Raw genomic sequence first — 27,061 nt, 5'->3', positions numbered from 1 at the left:
TAGTATACATGCATTCCATCTAGTGACGTCACATAGTATACATGCATTCCATCTAGTGACGTCACATAGTATACATGCATTCCATCTAGTGACGTACATAGTATACATGCATTCCATCTAGTGACGTCACATAGTATGCATGCATTCCATCTAGTGACGTACATAGTATGCATGCATTCCATCTAGTGACGTCACATAGTATGCATGCATTCCATCTAGTGACGTCACATAGTATGCATGCATTCCATCTAGTGACGTCACATAGTATGCATGCATTCCATCTAGTGACGTCACATAGTATGCATGCATTCCATCTAGTGACGTCACATAGTATGCATGCATTCCATCTAGTGACGTCACATAGTATGCATGCATTCCATCTAGTGACGTCACATAGTATGCATGCATTCCATCTAGTGACGTCACATAGTATGCATGCATTCCATCTAGTGACGTCACATAGTATGCATGCATTCCATCTAGTGACGTCACATAGTATGCATGCATTCCATCTAGTGACGTCACATAGTATGCATGCATTCCATCTAGTGACGTCACATAGTATACATGCATTCCATCTAGTGACATAATATATATCAACTGTGAGCAAGATTGTGATGTCACATAGTATGCATGCATTCCATCTAGTGACATAATATATATCAACTGTGAGCAAGATTGTGATGTCACATAGTATGCATGCATTCCATCTAGTGACATAATATATATCAACTGTGAGCAAGATTGTGATGTCACATAGTTTGCATGCATTCCATCTAGTGACGTAATATATATCAACTGTGAGCAGGATTGCGATGTCACATAGTATGCATGCATTCCATCTAGTGACGTAATATATATCAACTGTGAGCAAGATTGCGATGTCACATAGTATGCATGCATTCCATCTAGTGACGTAATATATATCAACTGTGAGCAAGATTGCGATGTCACATAGTATGCATGCATTCCATCTAGTGACCTAATATATATCAACTGTGAGCAGGATTGCGATGTCACATAGTATGCATGCATTCCATCTAGTGACGTAATATATATCAACTGTGAGCAGGATTGCGATGTCACATAGTATGCATGCATTCCATCTAGTGACGTAATATATATCAACTGTGAGCAGGATTGCGATGTCACATAGTATGCATGCATTCCATCTAGTGACGTAATATATATCAACTGTGAGCAAGATTGCGATGTCACATAGTATGCATGCATTCCATCTAGTGACATAATATATATCAACTGTGAGCAAGATTGCGATGTCACATAGTATGCATGCATTCCATCTAGTGACATAATATATATCAACTGTGAGCAAGATTGTGATGTCACAGTATGCATGCATTCCATCTAGTGACGTAATATATATCAACTGTGAGCAAGATTGTGATGTCACATAGTATGCATGCATTCCATCTAGTGACGTAATATATATCAACTGTGAGCAAGATTGTGATGTCACATAGTATGCATGCATTCCATCTAGTGACATAATATATATCAACTGTGAGCAAGATTGTGATGTCACATAGTATGCATGCATTCCATCTAGTGACATAATATATATCAACTGTGAGCAAGATTGTGATGTCACATAGTATGCATGCATTCCATCTAGTGACGTCACATAGTATACATGCATTCCATCTAGTGACGTCACATAGTATACATGCATTCCATCTAGTGACGTCACATAGTATACATGCATTCCATCTAGTGACGTCACATAGTATGCATGCATTCCATCTAGTGACGTACATAGTATGCATGCATTCCATCTAGTGACATAATATATATCAACTGAGCAAGATTGCGATGTCACATAGTATGCATGCATTCCATCTAGTGATGTCACATAGTATACATGCATTCCATCTAGTGACATACATAGTATACATGCATTCCATCTAGTGACGTCACATAGTATACATGCATTCCATCTAGTGACGTACATAGTATGCATGCATTCCATCTAGTGACGTCACATAGTATACATGCATTCCATCTAGTGACGTCACATAGTATACATGCATTCCATCTAGTGACGTCATATAGTATACATGCATTCCATCTAGTGACGTCACATAGTATACATGCATTCCATCTAGTGACGTCACATAGTATACATGCATTCCATCTAGTGACGTCACATAGTATACATGCATTCCATCTAGTGACGTCACATAGTATACATGCATTCCATCTAGGGACATACATAGTATGCATGCATTCCATCTAGTGACGTAATATATATCAACTATGAACAAGATTGCGATGTCAAGGTACAAAAATAAAATGCAGTGAATTTTATAATAATTCTATTAAAATTATAAGTATGTTTGAACTAGAAAATATTTCTGGCACACATCCTTTTGTTGATGGTTTTTCTGACACTCGTCTTAAGAAAATAAATCCATGGAGATCATTAGAACTTGCTCCAAGGATTGATTTTCTTGAGACTCAGGTCAGAAAAACCATCTAGAAAAGGACTTATGCCAGAAACTCCATTGTTTTTGCCTGATTTTGAAAATTTTCACCAACGCCGGAGACCAGTTGACACCCCTACCCATCTCATACACTTAAAGGTGATTAAGTGTTAAAGTCACTGATCCTTGTCTTCATCGTAGGTACATTTCCTCATTCACATGAAACACATATTGAGTTATTATGAAAACCAAAACAGCCAGAAAGACACTTGATTTACAAATTCATAATCTAAGCAAATCTTTGTAAGTAGTGTGTAAGTTAATGGTCAGAAAGATGGAAAAGTAAAAATTATTTTTCACTGCCTAAAATGAAGAGTTGGTGCCTTTAATGTTAATATGAACATTTTAATAATAATGTTGTTACTAACAGTGAAAAGGATTATTTCATATATTGAGTAGAGAATGATTGTTGTCCACTAGAACATGTAGTTGTGTTGTTTGTAATTACAGTCGGGAAGCTATTTTGGAAATTCTTCAGCTTGCTGCCAAGAATGGCCTGTCGGTGATACCTCTTGTTCAGACGTTTGGCCATCTAGAGGTTTGTAGCTTTTTGTGTCGTCTTTACTGAGTAAAAAGGCGAGATAGAGGTATTACTTGTCGCCAGTGGTGGTCACAACACTGTCAACCTTTGTGTTAAAGTTTCGAGTTAGATCAGTTTCTCACAAAGTGTAAGCCCCAATGAAACTTGGTTTACAGTTGCACCTATGGATATTCATAACTATGTACCAAAAACATTTAGGGTAGGCAAGATATTTAATTCTGCGGAATTCGTGTATCTTGTGTTAGATCAGAACATTTTGAAATAAAGTCTTAAAATGAGCACCGATGAATTATTATCAGCTGCTCAAACAAATGGGGAAAATGTTAACCATCAACACTGGTTAAGAGATATTAAAACTAAAATTGGATAATGCAAGTGGAAATGCTGCTTAAAGTCCATTTTATTATAAAATGTGAAAGGTCTGTTGTGTATATAATAATACAAGTTTGACTTTCTTGTTCATATTTCTAATTATAGTTTTGTAGTAAATGTTGGTTTTTCCCATTGTAGTTCATGTTAAAGCATGAGAGGTTTTCTCAGATGAGGGAGTTATCGAGATATCCTATGGCGCTCTGTCCTTCCCATCCAGGTACGGACAGCTTCTTTTGTATGAGTTTTAAGTTCACCTAAAATTATTTATATTTTTCATCTTGCTACCACTTTTCTTTTCTCTCCTTTAAATTCCATCTTACTTCTTGCCAGTCTGGCAGCTCCTCCAGTCTTTCAACTTCTTTTACTATCCACCTCCACATCCTGGTCCCTGTCACCATAAAATATTTGTAGCAATTTGATGTTTTTGTCTGACAAACAGTAGCTAATTTAATTTGCATAGGCACATGCAAAGTAAAGTAATGAAGGCTAATCAAATGTTCTGCCAAACTGGAGAAGCAAGGTTATTTTAAAATAAATAAATAACTTCAGTTACATATTAATAGTGTGTATCTCTGTGCTACATATTGATTGTTACAAGCCTTGTGTTAATTCTCTTCATTTAGACTAATTCCTTGATTATATTAATTCCTCGACATTTGTATTAATACCTCTACATTTATACTGTCCAGTGAAACCTGTCTAAACCGGGCTCTGAACAAACCAGAAACCTGTCAAAACGGACCAAGTTTCATGATTCTGAATCTAAAACCCAACACTCTAAACACGAGATCCTGTCTAAATGAGATAAATATTAGGTCCCCCAATGTGATCCAGTTTACACAGGTTTCTCTCTATTAAGACTTTTAGATTTGTATTGTCTTCATTCTTCTATGGGTGGGATGTAGCCCAGTGGTAAAGCGCTCGCTCGATGTGTGGTCGGTTTGGGATCGATCCCCGTCGGTGGGCCCATTGGGCTATTTCTCATTCCAGCCAGTGCACCACGACTGGTATATCAAAGGCCGTGATATGTACTACCCTGTCTGTGGGATGGTGCATATAAAAGATCCCTTGCTGCTAATCGAAAAGAGTAGCCCATGAAGTGGTGACAGCTGGTTTCCTCTCTCAATATCTGTGTGGTTCTTAACCATATGTCTGATGCCATATAACCGTAAATAAAATGTGTTGAGTGCGTAGTTAAATAAAACATTTCTTTCTTTGATTCTTCTACCTTTGTGATAATTTCTCTTGTTTGTTTGCAGACAGTTTGAGAATGGTGTGTACCATGATAGACCAGGTGATGCAGCTGCATCCTGGGATTGAACACTTCCACATCGGCTGTGATGAGGTCAGTCCTCCTTCGTGTCACTCTATAAGTTTGTTTTTGTTTAACGACTAGAGCATATTGATTCATTAATCAGTCAACGGCCTCGGTGGTGTCATGGTTAAGCCATTGGACATCAGGCTGGTAGGTACAGGTTCGCAGCCCAGTACCGGCTCCCACCCAGAGTGAGTTTTAATGACTCAATGAGTAGGTGTAAGGCCACTACACCCTCTTCTCTCTCACTAACCACTAACAACTAACCCACTGTCCTGAACAGACAGCCCACATAGCTGAGGTGTGTGCCCAGGGCAGCATGCTTGAACTTTAATTGAACATAAACACAAAAATAAGTTAAAATGAAAAAAAATTAATCATGGGCTATTGAATGTCAAACATTTGGTAACTGACATAGAGCTGTATTTTTCCATTAGTAGCAAGAGATCTTTCATATGCACTTTTCCCACAGACAGGAAAGCACATACCACGGCCTTTGTGCTGTCCTGTCTGTGGAGAAGTGCATAAAAAAGATCCCTTTCTGATAATGGTGAAATGTAAAAAGGTTTCCCATGATCGGTATATCAAAGGACAAGGTATGTGCTGTCCTGTCTGGAGAAGTGCATAGAAAAGACCCCTTTTTGATAATGGTGAAATGTAACAAGGTTTCCCATGATTGGTATATCAAAGAACAAGGTATGTGCTGTCCTGTCTGGAGAAGTGCATAGAAAAGACCCCTTTCTGATAATGGTGAAATGTAACACGGTTTCCCATCATTGGTATATCATAGAACAAGGTATGTGCTGTCCTGTCTGGAGAAGTGCATAGAAAAGACCCCTTTCTGATAATGGTGAAATATAACAAGGTTTCCCATGATTGGTATATCAAAGAACAAGGTATGTGCTGTCCTGTCTGGAGAAGTGCATAGAAAAGACCCCTTTCTGATAATGGTGAAATGTAACAAGGTTTCCCATGATTGGTATATCAAAGAACAAGGTATGTGCTGTCCTGTCTGGAGAAGTGCATAGAAAAGACCCCTTTCTGATAATGGTGAAATGTAACACGGTTTCCCATCATTGGTATATCATAGAACAAGGTATGTGCTGTCCTGTCTGGAGAAGTGCATAGAAAAGACCCCTTTCTGATAATGGTGAAATATAACAAGGTTTCCCATGATTGGTATATCAAAGAACAAGGTATGTGCTGTCCTGTCTGGAGAAGTGCGTAGAAAAGATCCCTTTCTGATAATGGTGAAATATAACAAGGTTTCCCATGATTGGTATATCAAAGAACAAGGTATGTGCTGTCCTGTCTGGAGAAGTGCATAGAAAAGACCCCTTTCTGATAATGGTGAAATATAACAAGGTTTTCTCTTATGACTTCGTTTGTTTGACATCTAATAGCCAATGATTAATATATCAGTGCTCTAGTGGTGAAATTAAACAAAACAAACTATTTTGTACACCAATTTTTAATTGAAGGATCATTTGAGTGTTTTCCTGTCCCAGCCATTGTCCCATGACTGATATATCAATGACCATGGTATGTGCTGGCCTGTCTGTGGGAAAGTGCATATAAAAGAGCCCTTTCTGATAATGGAGAAATGTATCGTGTTTCCTCTTACGACTTCGTTTAAGAAACTACCATTTGTTTGACATCCAATAGCCAATGATTAATATATCAGTGCTCTAGTGGTATTGTCATGCTGACCAAATATTTGACATCCAGTAGCCCATGATTAATAAATCAATGTGCTCTAATGGTGAAATTAAACAAAACAAACTTTAACTTTTTCTAATGTTATTTCCGGCACCAAACCACCTCTTGTATTTAGTAACATAAACCTCTTTCCTGTATTATGTCAGCTTTGAAGACATGTGTTTGTTAGATTTCTTGTTTTTAATTCTACATTTCTACACCTGTCACAATGGTCTGACACTGTTCGTCTTTATGTCTAGGTTTACCACATCGGTCATTGTCCGGCCTGCAAGTCTCGGATGGTCAGCGGTAGTCATGGTATGCATCAGATGTTTTTCTCACACGTTGCCTCAGTAGCTAAACACATCCGCATGATGCACCCCACGGTAATACCACTCATCTGGGATGATATGCTGAGAAATATTGAGCTGCCTGTTCTCATTGGTATGTATGTATGTCTGTCTGTCTGTCTGTCTGTCTGTTTCTGTCTGTCTGTCTGTCTCTCTGTCTCTCTGTCTGTCTGTCTGATACCACTGCAGTAAAACTATCATAGTAATGTATGTTTTTTTACATCTGTGGTTTTGGCATAATTTACACAGTTTAGATTTGCATGTTTCAGTTCTCATTGTTGGTAAGTCTGCTGTTGTCATAGCCCAGTGGTAATGCACTTACCTGCTGCATGGTTTGTATAAAATCAATCCCCATCAGTGGGTCCATTGGGTTATTTCTCGTTCCAGCCAGTCCTCCACAGCTGATATATCAAACACTGTGGTATGTACTGTTCTGTCTGTGGGATGTTGCATATAAAAGAATCCTTGTTGCTAATCGAAAAGAGTAGCCCATTACGTGGTGGCGACAGATTTCCTCTCTCATTACCTGTGTGGTCCTTACCCATATTATGTCCAATCCCATGTAACAGTAAATTAAAATGTGTTAAGTGCATTGTTAAATAAAAACATTCTCTCCTGAACTGTTTACAAACATTTTTAAATTAAACTACAATTTTTCTTTTAGTCAGTTGCCCAGTGTCACATCCCAGTATTAAATTTCTCTTATGTGCACTGTGCTACATGTACATCTCGGGTAAATAATGAGCCTTATTTACTGATTAAAAAAACATTTCAAACTCAAATGTACTTGTGTTTGGGTGAAGCTTATATTTTATTCATGTTGAAGTGTTATTAAACAGTTATTTATCATTCAGTTCATTAGTCATTCATCTATTTATTCATTCATCCAATTATTGTTTGTATGAAATCTTATAATGCACTGTGTTCTTTATGTCTCTTGCAAGGTAGACTCTGGCCTGAAAGATTTGGTAGAACCGATGATTTGGCATTACTTACCTTCATTTTCACTGCCTACAGGTACGTAAACATGTCACGACTTTATCTAGAACCGATGATATGGCATTACTTACCTTCATTTTCACTGCCTACAGGTACGTAAACGTGTCACGACTTTATCTAGAACCGATGATTTGGCATTACTTACCTTCATTTTCATTGCCTACAGGTACGTAAACATGTCACGACTTTATCTACAACCGATGATATGGCATTACTTATCTTCATTTTCACTGCCTACAGGTACGTAAACATGTCACGACTTTATCTAGAACCGATGATATGGCATTACTTACCTTCATTTTCACTGCCTACAGGTACGTAAACATGTCACGACTTTATCTAGAACCGATGATATGGCATTACTTACCTTCATTTTCACTGCCTACAGGTACGTAAACTTACTTTATCTAGAACCGATGGTTTGGCATTACTTACCTTCATTATCACTGCCTACAGGTACGTAAACATGTCACGACTTTATCTAGAACCGATGATATGGCATTACTTACCTTCATTTCCACTGCCTACAGGTACGTAAACGTGTCACAGTGTGACTTTATCTACAACCATGATATGGCATTACTTACCTTCATTTTCACTGCCTGCAGGTACATAAACGTGTCACGACTTTATCTAGAACCGATGAATTGGCATTACTTACCTTAATTTTCACTGCCTACAGGTACGTAAACGTGTCACAGTGTGACTTTATCTAGAACCGATGATTTGGCATTACTTACCTTCATTTTCACTGCCTACAGGTGCGTAAACATGTCACGACTTTATCTAGAACCGATGATATGGCATTACTTACCTTCATTTTCACTGCCTACAGGTACGTAAACATGTCACAGTGTGACTTTACCTAGAACCATGATATGGCATTACTTACCTTCATTTTCACTGCCTGCAGGTACATAAACGTGTCACGACTTTATCTAGAACCGATGATTTGGCATTACTTACCTTAATTTTCACTGCCTACAGGTACGTAAACGTGTCACAGTGTGACTTTATCTAGAACCGATGATTTGGCATTACTTACCTTCATTTTCACTGCCTACAGGTACGTAAACATGTCACGACTTTATCTAGAACCGATGATATGGCATTACTTACCTTCATTTTCACTGCCTACAGGTACGTAAACATGTCACAGTGTGACTTTATCTAGAACCATGATATGGCATTACTTACCTTCATTTTCACTGCCTGCAGGTACATAAACGTGTCACGACTTTATCTAGAACCGATGATTTGGCATTACTTACCTTAATTTTCACTGCCTACAGGTACGTAAACGTGTCACAGTGTGACTTTATCTAGAACCGATGATTTGGCATTACTTACCTTCATTTTCACTGCCTACAGGTACGTAAACATGTCACGACTTTATCTAGACCCGATGATATGGCATTACTTACCTTCATTTTCACTGCCTACAGGTACGTAAACGTGTCACGACTTTATCTAGAACCGATGATTTGGCATTACTTACCTTCATTTTCACTGCCTACAGGTACGTAAACATGTCACGACTTTATCTACAACCGATGATATGGCATTACTTACCTTCATTTTCACTGCCTACAGGTACGTAAACATGTCACGACTTTATCTAGAACCGATGATATGGCATTACTTACCTTCATTTTCACTGCCTACAGGTACGTAAACATGTCACGACTTTATCTAGAACCGATGATATGGCATTACTTACCTTCATTTTCACTGCCTACAGGTACGTAAACTTGTCACAGTGTGACTTTATCTAGAACCGATGGTTTGGCATTACTTACCTTCATTATCACTGCCTACAGGTACGTAAACATGTCACGACTTTATCTAGAACCGATGATATGGCATTACTTACCTTCATTTTCACTGCCTACAGGTACGTAAACGTGTCATAGTGTGACTTTATCTACAACCATGATATGGCATTACTTACCTTCATTTTCACTGCCTGCAGGTACATAAACGTGTCATGACTTTATCTAGAACCGATGATTTGGCATTACTTACCTTAATTTTCACTGCCTACAGGTACGTAAACGTGTCACAGTGTGACTTTATCTAGAACCGATGATTTGGCATTACTTACCTTCATTTTCACTGCCTACAGGTACGTAAACATGTCACGACTTTATCTAGAACCGATGATATGGCATTACTTACCTTCATTTTCACTGCCTACAGGTATGTAAACGTGTCACAGTGTGACTTTATCTAGAACCGATGATTTGGCATTACTTACCTTAATTTTCACTGCCTACAGGTACGTAAACATGTCACGACTTTATCTAGAACTGATGATATGGCATTACTTACCTTCATTTTCACTGCCTGCAGGTATGTAAACGTGTCACAGTGTGACTTTATCTAGAACTATGATATGGCATTACTTACCTTCATTTTCACTGCCTACAGGTACGTAAACGTGTCACAACTTTATCTAGAACCGATGATTTGGCATTACTTACCTTCATTTTCACTGCCTACAGGTACGTAAACGTGTCACGACTTTATCTACAACCGATGATATGGCATTACTTACCTTCATTTTCACTGCCTACAGGTACGTAAACATGTCACGACTTTATCTAGAACCGATGATTTGGCATTACTTACCTTCATTTTCACTGCCTACAGGTACGTAAACATTTCACGACTTTATCTAGACCCGATGATATGGCATTACTTACCTTCATTTTCACTGCCTACAGGTACGTAAACGTGTCACGACTTTATCTAGAACCGATGATTTGGCATTACTTACCTTCATTTTCACTGCCTACAGGTACGTAAACATGTCACGACTTTATCTACAACCGATGATATGGCATTACTTACCTTCATTTTCACTGCCTACAGGTACGTAAACGTGTCACAGTGTGACTTTATCTAGAACCGATGATATGGCATTACTTACCTTCATTTTCACTGCCTACAGGTACGTAAACGTGTCACGACTTTATCTAGAACCGATGATATGGCATTACTTACCTTCATTTTCACTGCCTACAGGTACGTAAACGTGTCACAGTGTGACTTTAACTAGAACCGATGATATGGCATTACTTACCTTCATTTTCACTGCCTGCAGGTACGTAAACGTGTCACGACTTTATCTAGAACCGATGATATGGCATTACTTACCTTCATTTTCACTGCCTACAGGTACGTAAACGTGTCACAGTGTGACTTTATCTAGAACCGATGATATGGCATTACTTACCTTCATTTTCACTGCCTACAGGTACGTAAACGTGTCACAGTGTGACTTTATCTAGATCCGATGATATGGCATTACTTACCTTCATTTTCACTGCCTACAGGTACGTAAACGTGTCACAGTGTGACTTTATCTAGAACCGATGATATGGCATTACTTACCTTCATTTTCACTGCCTACAGGTACGTAAACGTGTCACAGTGTGACTTTATCTAGAGCCGATGATATGGCATTACTTACCTTCATTTTCACTGCCTGCAGGTACGTAAACGTGTCACGACTTTATCTAGAACCGATGATATGGCATTACTTACTTTCATTTTCACTGCCTACAGGTACGTAAACGTGTCACAGTGTGACTTTATCTAGAACCGATGATATGGCATTACTTACCTTCATTTTCACTGCCTATAGGTAAGTAAACGTGTCACAGTGTGACTTTATCTAGAACCGATGATATGGCATTACTTACCTTCATTTTCACTGCCTACAGGTACGTAAACATGTCACAGTGTGACTTTATCTAGAACCGATGATATGGCATTACTTACCTTCATTTTCACTGCCTACAGGTACGTAAATGTGTCACAGTGTGACTTTATCTAGAACCGATGATATGGCATTACTTACCTTCATTTTCACTGCCTGCAGGTACGTAAACGTGTCACGACTTTATCTAGAACCAATGATATGGCATTACTTACTTTCATTTTCACTGCCTACAGGTACGTAAACGTGTCACAGTGTGACTTTATCTAGAACCGATGATATGGCATTACTTACCTTCATTTTCACTGCCTATAGGTAAGTAAACGTGTCACAGTGTGACTTTATCTAGAACCGATGATATGGCATTACTTACCTTCATTTTCACTGCCTACAGGTACGTAAACATGTCACAGTGTGACTTTATCTAGAACCGATGATATGGCATTACTTACCTTCATTTTCACTGCCTACAGGTACGTAAATGTGTCACAGTGTGACTTTATCTAGAACCGATGATATGGCATTACTTACCTTCATTTTCACTGCCTACAGGTACGTAAACTTTATCCAGATGTTTAGGTTGCATACCACCAATCACTTTTAATACAACATTTATGTCAGGATATATTCTGTGAAAAACAGGACACTTATTGACAAGGCTATGTAACTGCAATTTTTTGGTAGTACAGTTGTTTGGTAATTATCATGAAAAAAATCAATATAGATTGACCACAAAGATTTTGAGTTACCCACCCTTAAACCAAAGCACCACTTCATTTTGCTGTTACATAAGTGGCACCTTTATCACATTCACAGTTGCTATCATTGAGTAATAAATGTAACAAGTAATTTAAATAAATGGGTTATTTAAAAAAATACAGAAGACACTGGTAATTACCAAAGAAAGATTTGAAAAGGCATTTGATTATTTTATTAAATTTGTTAATGAAGGACTATTTCCTGTATTAAGCCAGTAACGACACTGGGTATGGTGTGGTGCCTGTAACAATGTATATTTACGGACCGTGTTTTAGTCTACCAATTGACCCTATTATTTGAATTAACAACAAATCAGTGTTTTGTCGAAGCTGGGCTAGTCTTAATGTTCGTAGTTACTCTAGTATTTTAAAGACTAATATTTGTATGTCTAAATATTTACACATCACATGCTTGTAACTTACATAATACATTTAAATTCTCAAATTTAAAATCTGCAGTTCCTCACAATGTATTAAATCTATGAGTGTAAATAATATCGTGTTCCCATTCTCAAGTAGTGGGGTAAGATAAGTCATCTTATATGTAACGGTAAAAGTATTGTTTCACAACTCTTGTTTTTTAATGTCAGTAACTGTTGTTAATGATTTTTAAAAAAAGAAAAAAAGTCAATATAAATGTAAGGGTTACATGAATTAACACATTTTCTCATTGTTTGTTCATGAGGCTTGACATAGTCCACCTTGCCTGAAGTGTGATCAGTTTAGGATCAGTCCCCGTTGGGGGAGGGGTTGTCATTGGGCTATTTCTTGTTCCAGCCAGAGTTCCACAACTGGTATAAAACAACTCTTGATAGATGTACCATATGTATATGTGGAATAATGCATATAAAAGATCCCTTTCTGCTAATTAATGAAAAAGAATAGTTTATGAAGTGGTGACAGCAGGTTTCCTCTCTAATTATCTGTGTGGTCCTTAGCCGTATAATCCACATCATATAACTATAATTACAATGGGTTGAGTGCCTCATTAAAGAAAACACTTTCTTTTTACCTTTTCTTGGTTCACAGATTTGTCTAAGAGATAAACTGATATTGCATCATCATTTGTTTTGGGGTTTTCCAGATTTGTTTGAGAGATTATCAAAAGTGTTTCCCACTATATGGCTCGCCAGTGCATTCAAGGGAGCCACCGGGGTGTGTCGCTACGTGACTGACGTCACCTACCACATAGCCAACCACCTTGCCTGGATCAGTTCACTCAACAACATCAGGTCGAAGTTCACAACTATAAAAGGAATTGTCTTAACAGGCTGGCAAAGGTAATACTAATTTCTTTCATGTTTTACAACTGTTAGTTTATTAAGGTGGCTGTATATCACACTAAGGTTCAGCCTCTTTACAACTGTTAGTTTATTAAGGTGGCTGTATATCACACTAAGGTTCAGCCTCTTTACAACTGTTAGTTTATTAACGTGGCTGTATATCACACTAACGTTCAGCCTCTTTACAACTGTTAGTTTATTAACGTGGCTGTATATCACACTAAGGTTTAGCCTCTTTACAACTGAATGTAATTTGCATTAAGTATAAATGCACTGCTGCCATCATAATATTTCAGCAAGTTACCAACAGTTAGTATTTTATTTATATAACTATACGAGCCAAGGGCAGATGCCCTCTAGTGCTGGAGCAAAACCTCAAATTTTGGCAAAAATTGGACAGATATTCGGGCAAAATGTGCTAACCTGAGACCTTTTTACCATATGTTTCCGTCATTCTACCATTAAACTTATTTGTAATCTATGTAAAAATGTGTAGTGATTCGTTAGCAACCCTATATATAGCTGTTTAAATGTTTTAATAAATGTTGTTATCCAGATTGAGAAGTTTGTATTTAATTTGGGTAAAAGCCAGCCTGCCCACCTACAAAACTGGGAGCCTGGACACCTATGTTTGTGAGTTGATGCAGTGACTTGAACATAGCAGATAATAAGCATCATTGCTTTAATAACGTGCCCGTTTTCTTTCCAGATACGACCACTATGCAGTGTTGTGTGAGCTCCTTCCACAAGCTATTCCTTCTCTAGCCATGTGCCTTGCTGTGTTGCTCAAGGGTTAGTATGTAGGGTTCATTCCTTCTTCTGTGTTACCTACCTTGTTTTACATTATTATTGAGGGCAGGTGTTTTTAGTTGGGGTACAATCCTTATAGATTTCACAGAATTAAGTTTCGATTTTTATGTTTCTTTGTTTTTCAGGTGAGTTTACTCCAGAAATCCACATGTCTGTGTCCCATCAACTCAACTTCACATCCTTACTGCCTCTCAACCCATTTCACAGGTTTGTGTAACACACATTACTGCCTCTCAATCCATTTTACAGATTTGTGCAACACACCTTCCTTTCACTCAACCCATTTCACAGGCTTGTGTAACACCTTACTGCCTCAACCCATTTCACAGGTTTGTGTAACACCTTACTGCTTCTCAACCTATTTCACAGCTTTGTGCAACATACCTTGTTACTCAACTCATTTCACAGGTTTGTGTAGCACCTTACTGCCTCAATCCATTTCACAGGTTTGTGTAACACCTTACTGCTTCTCAACCTATTTCACAGCTTTGTGCAACATACCTTGTTACTCAACTCATTTCACAGGTTTGTGTAACACCTTACTGCCTCAATCCATTTCACAGGTTTGTGTAACACCTTACTGCTTCTCAGCCTATTTCACACCTTTGTGCAACATACCTTGTTACTCAACCCATTTCACAGGTTTGTGTAACACACCTTGCTGTCACTCAACCCATTTCAGTTTGTCTAATACACCTTACTGTCACTCAACCCATTTCACCAGTTTGTGTAATAAACTTTACTGTCACTTAACCCATTTCACAGGTTTGTGTAACACACCTTGCTGTCACTCAACCCATTTCACAGATTTGTGTAACACCTTACTGCCTCTCAACCCATTCCACAGGTTTATGTAACATACCTTGATGTCACTCAACCCATTTCAGTTTGTCTAATACACCTTACTGTCACTCAACCCATTTCACCAGTTTGTGTAATAAACTTTACTGTCACTCAATCCATTTTACAGATTTGTGCAACACACCTTCCTTTCACTCAACCCATTTCACAGGCTTCTGTAACACCTTACTGCCTCAACCCATTTCACAGGTTTGTGTAACACCTTACTGCTTCTCAACCTATTTCACAGCTTTGTGCAACATACCTTGTTACTCAACCCATTTCACAGGTTTGTGTAACACCTTATTGCCTCAATCCATTTCACAGGTTTGTGTAACACCTTACTGCTTCTCAGCCTATTTCACAGCTTTGTGCAACATACCTTGTTACTCAACCCATTTCACAGGTTTGTGTAACACACCTTCCTGTCACTCAACCCATTTCAGTTTGTCTAATACACCTTACTGTCACTCAACCCATTTCACCAGTTTGTGTAATAAACTTTACTGTCACTCAACCCATTTCACAGATTTGTGTAACACACCTTACTGTCACTCAACCCATTTCACAGGTTTGTGTAACACACCTTGCTGTCACTCAACCCATTTCACAGGTTTGTGTAATAAACTTTACTGTCACTCAACCCATTTCACAGATTTGTGTAACACACCTTACTGTCACTCAACCCATTTGACAGGTTTGTGTAACACACCTTGCTGTCACTCAACCCATTTGACAGGTTTGTGTAACACACCTTGCTGTCACTCAACCCATTTCACAGTTTGTGTAATAAACCTTACTGTCACTCAACCAATTTCACAGATTTGTGTAACACACCTTACTGTCACTCAACCCATTTCACAGGTTTGTGTAACACACCTTGCTGTCACTCAACCCATTTCACAGTTTGTGTAATACACCTTACTGTCACTCAACCCATTCCACAGGTTTGTGTAACATACCTTGATGTCACTCAACCCATTTCAGTTTGTCTAATACACCTTACTGTCACTCAACCCATTTCACCAGGTTTGTGTAATAAACTTACTGTCACTCAACCCATTTCACAGATTTGTGTAACACACCTTACTGTCACTCAACCCATTTCACAGGTTTGTGTAACACACCTTACTGTCACTAATCCCATTTCACAGGTTTGTGTAACACACCTTACTGTCACTCAACCCATTTCACAGGTTTGTGTAACACACCTTACTGTCACTAACCCATTTCACAGGTTTGTGTAATACACCTTACTGTCACTCAACCCATTTCACAGGTTTGTGTAACACACCTTACTGTTCACTCAATCCATTTCACAGGTTTGTGTGCAACACACCTTGCTGTCACTCAACCCATTTCACAGGTTTGTGTAACACCTTACTGTTGCTCAACCCATTTCACAGGTTTGTGTAACACCTTACTGTCACTCAACCCATTTCACAGATTTGTGTAACACACCTTACTGTCACTCAACCCATTTCACAGGTTTGTGTAACACACCTTGCTGTCACTCAACCCATTTCAGTTTGTCTAATACACCTTACTGTCACTCAACCCATTTCACCAGTTTGTGTAATAAACTTTACTGTCACTCAACCCATTTCACAGATTTGTGTAACACACCTTACTGTCACTCAACCCATTTCACAGGTTTGTGTAACACACCTTACTGTTACTCAACCCATTTGACAGGTTTGTGTAACACACCTTGATGTCACTCAACCCATTTCAGTTTGTCTAATACACCTTACTGTCACTCAACCCATTTCACAGTTTGTGTAACACACCTTACTGTTACTCAACCCATTTGACAGGTTTGTGTAACACACCTTGCTGTCACTCAACCCATTTCACAGGCTTGTGTAACACCTTACTGCCTCAACCCATTTCACAGGTTTGTGTAACACCTTACTGCTTCTCAACCTATTTCACAGCTTTGTGCAACATACCTTGTTACTTAACCCATTTCACAGGTTTGTGTAACACCTTACTGCCTCAATCCATTTCACAGGTTTGTGTAACACCTTACTGCTTCTCAGCCTATTTCACAGCTTTGTGCAACATACCTTGTTACTCAACCCATTTCACAGGTTTGTGTAACACACCTTCCTGTCACTCAACCCATTTCAGTTTGTCTAATACACCTTACTGTCACTCAACCCATTTCACCAGTTTGTGTAATAAACTTTACTGTCACTCAACCCATTTCAGATTTGTGTCACACCTTACTGTCACTCAACCCATTTCACAGGTTTGTGTAACACACCTTGCTGTCACTCAACCCATTTCACAGGTTTGTGTAATAAACTTTACTGTCACTCAACCCATTTCACAGATTTGTGTAACACACCTTACTGTCACTCAACCCATTTCACAGGTTTGTGTAACACACCTTGCTGTCACTCAACCCATTTCACAGATTTGTGTAACACACCTTGCTGTCACTCAACCCATTTCACCAGTTTGTGTAATAAACTTTACTGTCACTCAACCCATTTCACAGATTTGTGTAACACACCTTACTGTCACTCAACCCATTTCACAGGTTTGTGTAACACACCTTGCTGTCACTCAACCCATTTCACAGATTTGTGTAACACACCTTACTGTCACTCAACCCATTCCACAGGTTTATGTAACATACCTTGATGTCACTCAACCCATTTCAGTTTGTCTAATACACCTTACTGTCACTCAACCCATTTCACCAGTTTGTGTAATAAACTTTACTGTCACTCAACCCATTTCACAGATTTGTGTAACACACCTTACTGTCACTCAACCCATTTCACAGGTTTGTGTAACACACCTTACTGTCACTAATCCCATTTCACAGGTTTGTGTAACACACCTTGCTGTCACTCAACCCATTTCACAGGTTTGTGTAACACACCTTACTGTCACTAATCCCATTTCACAGGTTTGTGTAACACACCTTACTGTCACTAATCCCATTTCACAGGTTTGTGTAACACACCTTACTGTTGTTCAACCCATTTCACAGGTTTGTGTAACACACCTTGCTGTCACTCAGCCCATTTCACAGGTTTGTGTAACACACCTTACTGTTGCTCAACCCATTTCACAGGTTTGTGTAACACACCTTACTGTCACTCAACCCATTTCACAGATTTGTGTAACACACCTTACTGTCACTCAACCCATTCCACAGGTTTGTGTAACATACCTTGATGTCACTCAACCCATTTCAGTTTGTCTAATACACGTTACTGTCACTCAACCCATTTCACCAGTTTGTGTAATAAACTTTACTGTTACTCAACCCATTTCACAGATTTGTGTAACACACCTTACTGTCACTCAACCCATTTCACAGGTTTGTGTAACACACCTTGCTGTCACTCAACCAATTTCACAATTTTGTGTAATAAACTTTACTGTCACTCAACCCATTCACAGATTTGTGTAACACACCTTACTGTCACTCAACCCATTTGACAGGTTTGTGTAACACCTTGCTGTCACTCAACCCATTTGACAGATTTGTGTAACACACCTTGCTGTCACTCAACCCATTTCACCAGTTTGTGTAATAAACTTTACTGTCACTCAACCCATTTCACAGATTTGTGTAACACACCTTACTGTCACTCAACCCATTTCACAGGTTTGTGTAACACACCTTGCTGTCACTCAACCCATTTCACAGATTTGTGTAACACACTTTACTGTCGCTCAACCCATTCCACAGGTTTATGTAACATACCTTGATGTCACTCAACCCATTTCAGTTTGTCTAATACACCTTACTGTCACTCAACCCGTTTCACCAGTTTGTGTAATAAACTTTACTGTCACTCAAACCATTTCACAGATTTGTGCAACACACCTTACTGTCACTCAACCCATTTCACAGGTTTGTGTAACACACCTTATTGTTGCTCAACCCATTTCACAGGTTTGTGTAACACACCTTACTGTTGCTCAACCCATTTCACAGGTTTGTGTAACACACCTTACTGTTGCTCAACCCATTTTACAGGTTGTCTTGAAATTTTAATAAACTGGTACGATATTTATATTACAATGAATTTACTTTGTCCAGTAATGAAGTGTTTCCAAGTTATTTTTCTGACAGCGATGTATGTGATATAATTTCTTTACAGTAATGGAATAGTTGCCGGTGGTTTTGACAGTGTATTATATTTTCTGTTTCAGTAATGAAGTTCTTCTGTGTGATTTTTCTGACAGTGATGTATGTGATATAATTTCTTTACAGTAATGGAATACCCGGTAGTTGCCGGTGGTTTTGACAGTGTATTATATTTTCTGTTTCAGTAATGAAGTTCTTGTTTGTGATTTTCCTGGCAGTGACGTATATTGTTTAATGTTGGAGTGTTTGAAACTGGAGTTACAGTACGAGGAATTTCTCCACAATGACATGTAAGTGGTGGTATTTCTGAAATAAACATATGACCGGCTTAACTGCTAGTCACAGACATAGATTTACGATATTTTGTGAAATTGGCTCCAGAGCTGTAGTTCTAACGACAGTGGTCAGCGCTGGATCAGCACTAAGTTCTGACTAACAATGTGCCTGCTAGTACCGACCACTATGTTAGTGTATGCCGACCACTATGTTAGTGTATGCCGACCACTATGTTAGTGTATGCCTACTACTATGTTAGTGTATGCCTACCACTATGTTAGTGTATGCCGACCACTATGTTAGTGTATGCCTACCACTATGTTAGTGTATGCCGACCACTATGTTAGTGTATGCCGACCACTATGTTAGTGTATGCCTACCACTATGTTAGTGTATGCCGACCACTATGTTAGTGTATGCCGACCACTATGTTAGTGTATGCCTACCACTATGTTAGTGTATGCCGACCACTATGTTAGTGTATGCCGACCACTATGTTAGTGTATGCCGACCATGCCGACCACTATGTTAGTGTATGCCGACCACTATGTTAGTGTATGCCGACCACTATGTTAGTGTATGCCTTATCTGGAACTTGGCATGCATTTCCACCATTTATACAGCCCTTTATGTTAACCTTTTCATCTAGGACTACTTCTATTTTTTATAGATAGTATAAAAAATATTTTAGTTGCCAGATAAATAAAAAAAAGTAGCATATGCACAAATAGGTCACAATGTAGGGTGCTGTTATAAATTCCTAGGCAGAACACTGTGTATCGGTTATATATTTTGGCTGTGTAAATGTGTAATATTTGAAAATAATGAGTTTCTGTGTTTGTGTTTGTTTTTTAGGTTTGTGGCTTGGATGAACGAGTACAATGTGAAGCGTAACTTCATCAACGTGCTGTACATTGAACCAATCATTGGAGAATCCGTCAAGTAGGTGACTTGTTGTTTTGTGCCTTGTCAGTTCCAGTAATAAAGTTGCCCAAGTTCTTCACGATATGGGAGGGTGGGATTTAGCTCATTCAGATTTTGTTTATAGCCCTTGAGTTACAGGATCTTGGCACACAATTTGGGTTTTATTCCCATTGCAACCAGTGCCCCATGACTGGTAAAACAGGTCGCAGTATGTGCTTTCTTCTTTGTGGCAAAGGTACATATAAAAGATCCCTTGCCATTAATGGACAAATGTAGCAGGTTTCCTCGGACTATATATCAGAATTATAAAAATGTTGACATCCAATACCTGATGATTAATAAATCAATGTGCTTTAGTGGTTTTGTTAAACAAAAAACCCTTTTATTTATTGTTGCTGTGTGGTTAGGGTGTATCATTGTACTTTCTGCACCATCTATGATTGTGTTTCATCTCTCCTGACAGGAGTGTGTCAAGTAGGTAACATGTTTTGTGATTATCCCTGGCCTTAGTGGTGTCGTTAAGCCATCGGCTGGTAGGTACTTTGTGCTCCGTCTATGATTGTGTTTCATCTCTCCTGACAGGAGTGTGTCAAGTAGGTGACATGTTTTGTGATTATCCCTGGCCTTAGTGGTGTCGTTAAGCCATCGGCTGGTAGGTACTTTGTGCTCCGTCTATGATTGTGTTTCATCTCTCCTGACAGGAGTGTGTCAAGTAGGTGACATCATGTTTTGTGATTATCCCTGGCCTTAGTGGTGTCGTGGTTAAGCCATCTATGATTGTGTTTCATCTCTCCTGACAGGATTCTGGAGAAACTAGTAGACCTGCAGGCGAACCTCCAGAAGGCGATGGCGACGGTGTTCTATGACAACACGGTCATCGAGTGGCTGCAGGTCGTGTTGTCACCAAAGATCAAGAAGATGTCCGAAGTAGCCGAGACGGGACAGAGACTGCTGGCTCAGAATAACACCACTCAGATGATGTCTTGACCTCTCAAGTGATGCCCTAACCTTATGATGGCTCAACCTGCTCACATAATGTAATGACCCTCTTGAATGAGGTCATAACCTAAATAAGGTCATGATGCCACTCAATAATGCCATGAACCTCTCAAATGATGTCATGACCTTCTCAAATGATGTCATGAATCTCTCAAATGATTTCATGACCCTCAAATGATGTCACAACATTCTCACAGTCTTTTCCTTATAGATGATGTCTCCACTCATGAACATGGTGTCACATAACCTTATCACAGGATATCTTGTTCTTTTAGATGATGCATTAATGTCATATAAACAAGAAATAGATAAATCATTAGTAATCCATGTAACTAATTCCATACAAATTAAACTATCTAGACACATAACTTTATTTTGATTTCAGACTGTATTTTACTTTTAAATTTCAGGCACTTAACAAAATTCAAAATTGCTGTAGAGTTGGGGGAAGTTTAGGCTTATAGTTTGAGTACAGAGTAGTTTAAGAGTAGTTTCAATGATTCAATATGGTATCAATGAGTTTTAGGTTTTCACGTATGTTTTTTTAACGATTGGTCCTGATCAGAGAGAGTGAAATGTTGCTAAGACAACAGTTAAAAACTGCATTATGATCATATTTACATGTGCTGTATTTTGCTATTGGTGATCACTCCATGATATAGAGATTATAATGTGTTACCATTTGACATTAACAGATTATTACTCAAGAATTGTCAGTGACTTTTATTAATTTTTCTTCTACTCTAGATGGCTAGATTTCTGTGAAATTATTTTTTTATATTATTTTCATCATTTGTATTATGTTTGAATTGCTATCTATTGGATGTGCCCATAAGTAAGGATCTGAGACCAAATCCAAAATAAATTTCAAGTTATGGGTGGTGGCCAAGATTCTTTCTTTACCGTGTGACCTAAATATACAGGTACTTCCCTTGCGTGTGGTCGGAATAATTGCTTGTGAAATCACACTTTGCATCGTTTCTTCGTGTTATAAAATATAGAGCTAGTCGGACATTAAAACCATTAGGCAGCTTTTATTCTTGAGCAAGGAAATTCTGATGTACTGAATTATATTTGTATATTTTGTTATTAATTTATTATTTTATGAGACTGAATGAAATAGCTCACTTTTCAAGTGGCATAAAACCACTAGCAAATACACTGAAGATTAAAAAAAGTTTAGCAATTTGGTACTACACGTATATGTATTGCATCCTACTTTAAAAGTCAGTTGCATTCCATGACACGACAGTTACACATTTCATTTTCTGTATGAAAAATCTTCAACTTACACTGACAAATGATGTATTAATTTTATTTCTTTTATTTATGCATATTTACAAAATTGCTAAACTTTTTTTGTCTTCGTATATATAATTCATCAGTTCAGAGATAAAATGTGTTGCGTCAGAAATGACCAACAGTCAACAAACCAGTCTGCATTGTGTCCATCTGCAATGCTTTTTTTAACAAATGCAACTTTAGATATCTTTCATTAAAACTTTGATGACTAAATTCTGTTTGTGTTGTTTTTTTGCCTGTCAAGATGCATGTATGTTTAATGTAATTGGAGTTGAATTTGTGAATGCATGTTTTATGAGACTCCAATATGAATCGACAAATCAACCACTGGGCATAAAACAAAGGTGACAAGATAATGTTGTTATACAAAATCAGTTGCTAAAAACTACTCAGAATTGCACAGACCTACAGCAATAAAACAGTCATATAAAGTATTCAACATGCTAGAAATTTCAACTCGAGACAAACAAATGGGTTACATATTAAAAAAAACATACCTGTATGAACAAACTTTAGTTTCCCCAGATTTTAAGATTTATTTAGAAATGCATCCCCTTCACAGCATTACTTATGAAATACATGTATGTACCTACTGTCAGTCATTATGCTGCATAAAATTCTCTCATGAAACTTGTCAGATTATATAGTAGCTCATTAAAGGGGCAATTTCAATGTTTCTAATGACCACGTTATGTATACTTATTTTTGTAACTTATAAAATCCATTTATTTACTACCATTTTGTAAGGGTATTTTTTATTACAACAATAAAATCCAACATGGCAAATATTGTTGATGTATTGGGGGGGGGGGGGGGGGTGGGGGGGGATGGGGGTGGAGTGTAATAAAAATAATTAGCTTTGGTCATTTTTAGACTGTTATAATTTGAGACAAAGCAAGAATCTAGCTTGAAAAAGACATTCTGGTGATAAAGCATAAAATAAAAACATTTATTTTGTGGAATGTATTTTTTATTTTCTAAAAGCACAAACATCTAGACAAATCATAAAGAAAACAATGTACAATATTTTTTTTTTTTTAAACTCCTTTAGAAAAGACATTACACAAGTAATTATTAAAAATCTTGCACACTGACTTACAATCACAGATTTCGATATTAGTGGTTGAATACTAAAAATGTCTTCAAAATTAATGATACACTTGTCTATTTTTTCTGGGGTTTTTTTTACTTTATGTCTTAACTACAATCATCTTCAGAAAACACTTTTTTTTGGTCCTGGTGTGAAATTTTCTGGGAACTTTACACTTTGTACAATACAGAAGTTCAGTATATCCACAATTACAACAAAACACAAATATAAAATATTATATTTCCTCAACACGTATATACAGATGTTTATGCCTGTGACCTACTAACTATAGCATAAAAGTAAAAATTAAAAAATCTGTCACATTCCCTGATCTAAACTAACAAATTCTTAAATATCAAATATAGTACATGTGGAGGAAAGAGTTAGAAAAAAAATGTAATAACAAAAATATGTATGTGGGGAAGCCATTTCAAATATGTCATATTCTCTCGGTTAAAAGTGGTAGATCAACAAATATTTTCAGAATCAGCTTTCCACATTCTTCTTTCACTTAAAATAAATTATTTGCATATGAAGCTTCCATAATCTGATTTCATGCCAAACAGCTGTACATTAATTTTAAATTTTTTCTTGAGTATTTCCGTGACATATTGAGCTGATAATGGGGGATTTGAGGAGGGGGAAGGGGGGGGATGTACTTGTCATCTGCTTAAATTATGAACACAAATAATAATAGGTGGATAAATTTTCAGTTCTAAATTAAAAAAGTAAAAAATGTTGTTCACATTGATCTAAAATGCAAAAACAAAACATAAGCTTGAAGCAAGTAAGTTTTATATTAATAGCCACTGCAATTTGAAAAGTATTTTAAGAAATTTATCTAATATTTATGTTAAATGCTCTGATTTTGATTCATTTCAGTCAGTTAATTCAGTCAGATTATTACATTAGTATCTTCACAATGGAAGAGATCCCGTTTGTAGACCGGTGTCCAAAACTGTTCCAAGGTAGACTGGTGGATGGAATCCAACACTAATTTATCTCGCCGAATGCAGAGTTTAAATGGTATGGCTTAAGCAGTAAAATATCAAAAATACAATTTGTTAATTTTGCAACTAATATGGATTTTTGTTTAATCTTGTTATGCTTTCAATTGCTCTGTGGTGTAACTGAAAAAAAAACAAAAAAACATCTATAACATACCCAGTAATACATTAGAACAATCATTCTGCAGAATTAAAGGTCTTACCTAACATAAACGATTTTCTGTGCACTATGATGAACATATACAGGTGCAAGTTTAATTGACCTAGGACTATAGTTTGTGAGAAACTTATCTTAATACGCATCTTCAACATTGAACTTTTAACGCAAAAGTTTACATCGTCTCTGCCGAAAAAGCAATACCTCTATCTCAAATTTTTACTTCTTAAAAGCGAAACAAAAATGATATTATAGCCTATTGTCTTGAGTTATGATTGATAATGGTCTCTCCACATTGACTTTGTACCAACTTACACTACATATCACCACGCACTAGCCGTTAGTGCACATTGAGATGCAGGGTAACTAGGCGACAAGTCACCCTAGTGTCACAGTAACACTACTGGAGTTCCTTTGAAGGATGTCACCACATTGAGATGCAGGGTAACTAGGCGACAAGTCACCCTAGTAGTGTCACAGTAACACTACTGGAATTCCTTTGAAGGATGTCACCACATTGAGATGCAGGGTAACTAGGCGACAAGTCACCCTAGTAGTGTCACAGTAACACTACTGGAAGTCCTTTAAAGGATGTCACCACATTGAGATGCAGGGTAACTAGGCAACAAGTCACCCTAGTAGTGTCACAGTAACACTACTGGAATTCCTTTAAAGGATATCACCACATTGAGATGCAGGGCAACTAGGTGACAAGTCACCCTAGTGTCACAGTAACACCACTGGAATTCCTTTGAAGGATGTCACCACATTAAGGTTGCTGAACCAATTTTCAGCCTGTCAAAATGCACACCAAGTTTGGTTAATGTACAAACTTATAACACACCTGTATAAATCAACAATAAAATGAAATGAGTCTGTGATGTTGAAATGGAGAAATTCTCTCTAAGAATATAGACTAGAGATCATTTCCAAAACGGGGTTACTTGTCAGAGGTATATGCGTTTTTAGAATCATGGAAAATGCATTTTGTGGCATTACAAACACCAAACACCAGGCTGACCACAAACACTAACATGTACAGAAATGGATGTGATCTAATCGAAATAAAATGTACGTAATGTCCGATTTCAATAATCAAAACTGATCCAATAGTGAACAATGTGTGGTAGTGTGTAAAAATTAGAGTCTGTCTCTTTAACTGAGCCGTGTATCGATCTCACCTTGTTTTTAATGTGGCCCTCCTCTCAGTCTCTTGAAGTACAGTGTCGAGTTGTTCCTCTTCTGCGGACACAAACTGATCGCCTGCGTGTACAAAGAAAAACTGCTGGTAAAACACTAATACCACAGTAAACATCTGATACATCTGTAGTGGGTAACATACATGCTGTGTGTGACACATGTAACATACAGACTTCTAAGTGTTAAACTACAATCTGTGTGACATACCAAACACACCGACTTGTAAATGGTAAAATAAAACCTGTTTAACATACCTGGCAGATCTGCTTGGCGGAATATTCCTCGGTAATGAGATCCATTACAAGCTGGATGTACTGATCGACAAACGAGTCGCACTGTAATTAAAACAAACACCCGAATGAGTCGTACTAAGTAAAGCTATAATTTGGTACTAACAAACGAGTCACACTGTAATTAAAAGAAACACCCGAATGAGTCGTACTAAGTAAAGCTATAATTTGGTACTAACAAACGAGTCACACTGTAATTAAAACACCCGAATGAGTCGTACTAAGTAAAGCTATACTTTGGTACTAACAAACGAGTCACACTGTAATTAAAAGAAACACCCGAATGAGTCGTACTAAGTAAAGCTATAATTTGGTACTAACAAACGAGTCACACTGTAATTAAAAGAAACACCCGAATGAGTCGTACTAAGTAAAGCTATAATTTGGTACTAACAAACGAGTCACACTGTAATTAAAACACCCGAAAGTCATACTAAGTAATGAGTCACACTGTAATTAAAACACCCGAATGAGTCGTACTAAGTAAAGCTATAATTTGGTACTA

The 27,061-nt window shown here is 37.7% G+C and overlaps 2 protein-coding genes across 2 annotated transcripts in view; one reads left to right on the top strand and one right to left on the bottom strand.

Annotated features, from left to right (window-relative positions):
* LOC121379151 (hexosaminidase D-like) overlaps positions 1–24,124 on the top strand; it is a 31,916-nt gene extending 7,792 nt beyond the window's left edge. The window contains exons 6-16 of the mRNA XM_041507640.1: positions 2,955–3,042; positions 3,556–3,634; positions 4,677–4,762; positions 6,691–6,874; positions 7,729–7,797; positions 13,346–13,541; positions 14,254–14,336; positions 14,480–14,561; positions 19,497–19,601; positions 20,443–20,529; positions 21,312–24,124. Coding sequence (XP_041363574.1) covers positions 2,955–3,042; positions 3,556–3,634; positions 4,677–4,762; positions 6,691–6,874; positions 7,729–7,797; positions 13,346–13,541; positions 14,254–14,336; positions 14,480–14,561; positions 19,497–19,601; positions 20,443–20,529; positions 21,312–21,498 — 1,246 coding nt within the window. The 3' untranslated portion in view covers positions 21,499–24,124. The remainder of the gene's footprint in view (positions 1–2,954; positions 3,043–3,555; positions 3,635–4,676; positions 4,763–6,690; positions 6,875–7,728; positions 7,798–13,345; positions 13,542–14,253; positions 14,337–14,479; positions 14,562–19,496; positions 19,602–20,442; positions 20,530–21,311) is intronic.
* Positions 23,765–27,061, bottom strand: part of LOC121379150 (prosaposin-like) — a 28,107-nt gene continuing 24,810 nt past the window's right edge. The window contains exons 17-19 of the mRNA XM_041507639.1: positions 26,521–26,601; positions 26,248–26,329; positions 23,765–25,032 (exon numbers count right to left, since the gene is read on the bottom strand). Of these exons, the coding sequence (XP_041363573.1) occupies positions 26,255–26,329; positions 26,521–26,601 (156 nt within the window). The 3' untranslated portion in view covers positions 23,765–25,032; positions 26,248–26,254. The remainder of the gene's footprint in view (positions 25,033–26,247; positions 26,330–26,520; positions 26,602–27,061) is intronic.

Source organism: Gigantopelta aegis, chromosome 8 (assembly GCF_016097555.1).
Source record: "Gigantopelta aegis isolate Gae_Host chromosome 8, Gae_host_genome, whole genome shotgun sequence".
Classification (NCBI taxonomy): Eukaryota; Metazoa; Mollusca; class Gastropoda; order Neomphalida; family Peltospiridae; genus Gigantopelta; species Gigantopelta aegis.
The sequence above is the reverse complement of the archived record's forward strand: the minus strand, read 5'-3'. Positions and strand labels throughout refer to the sequence as shown.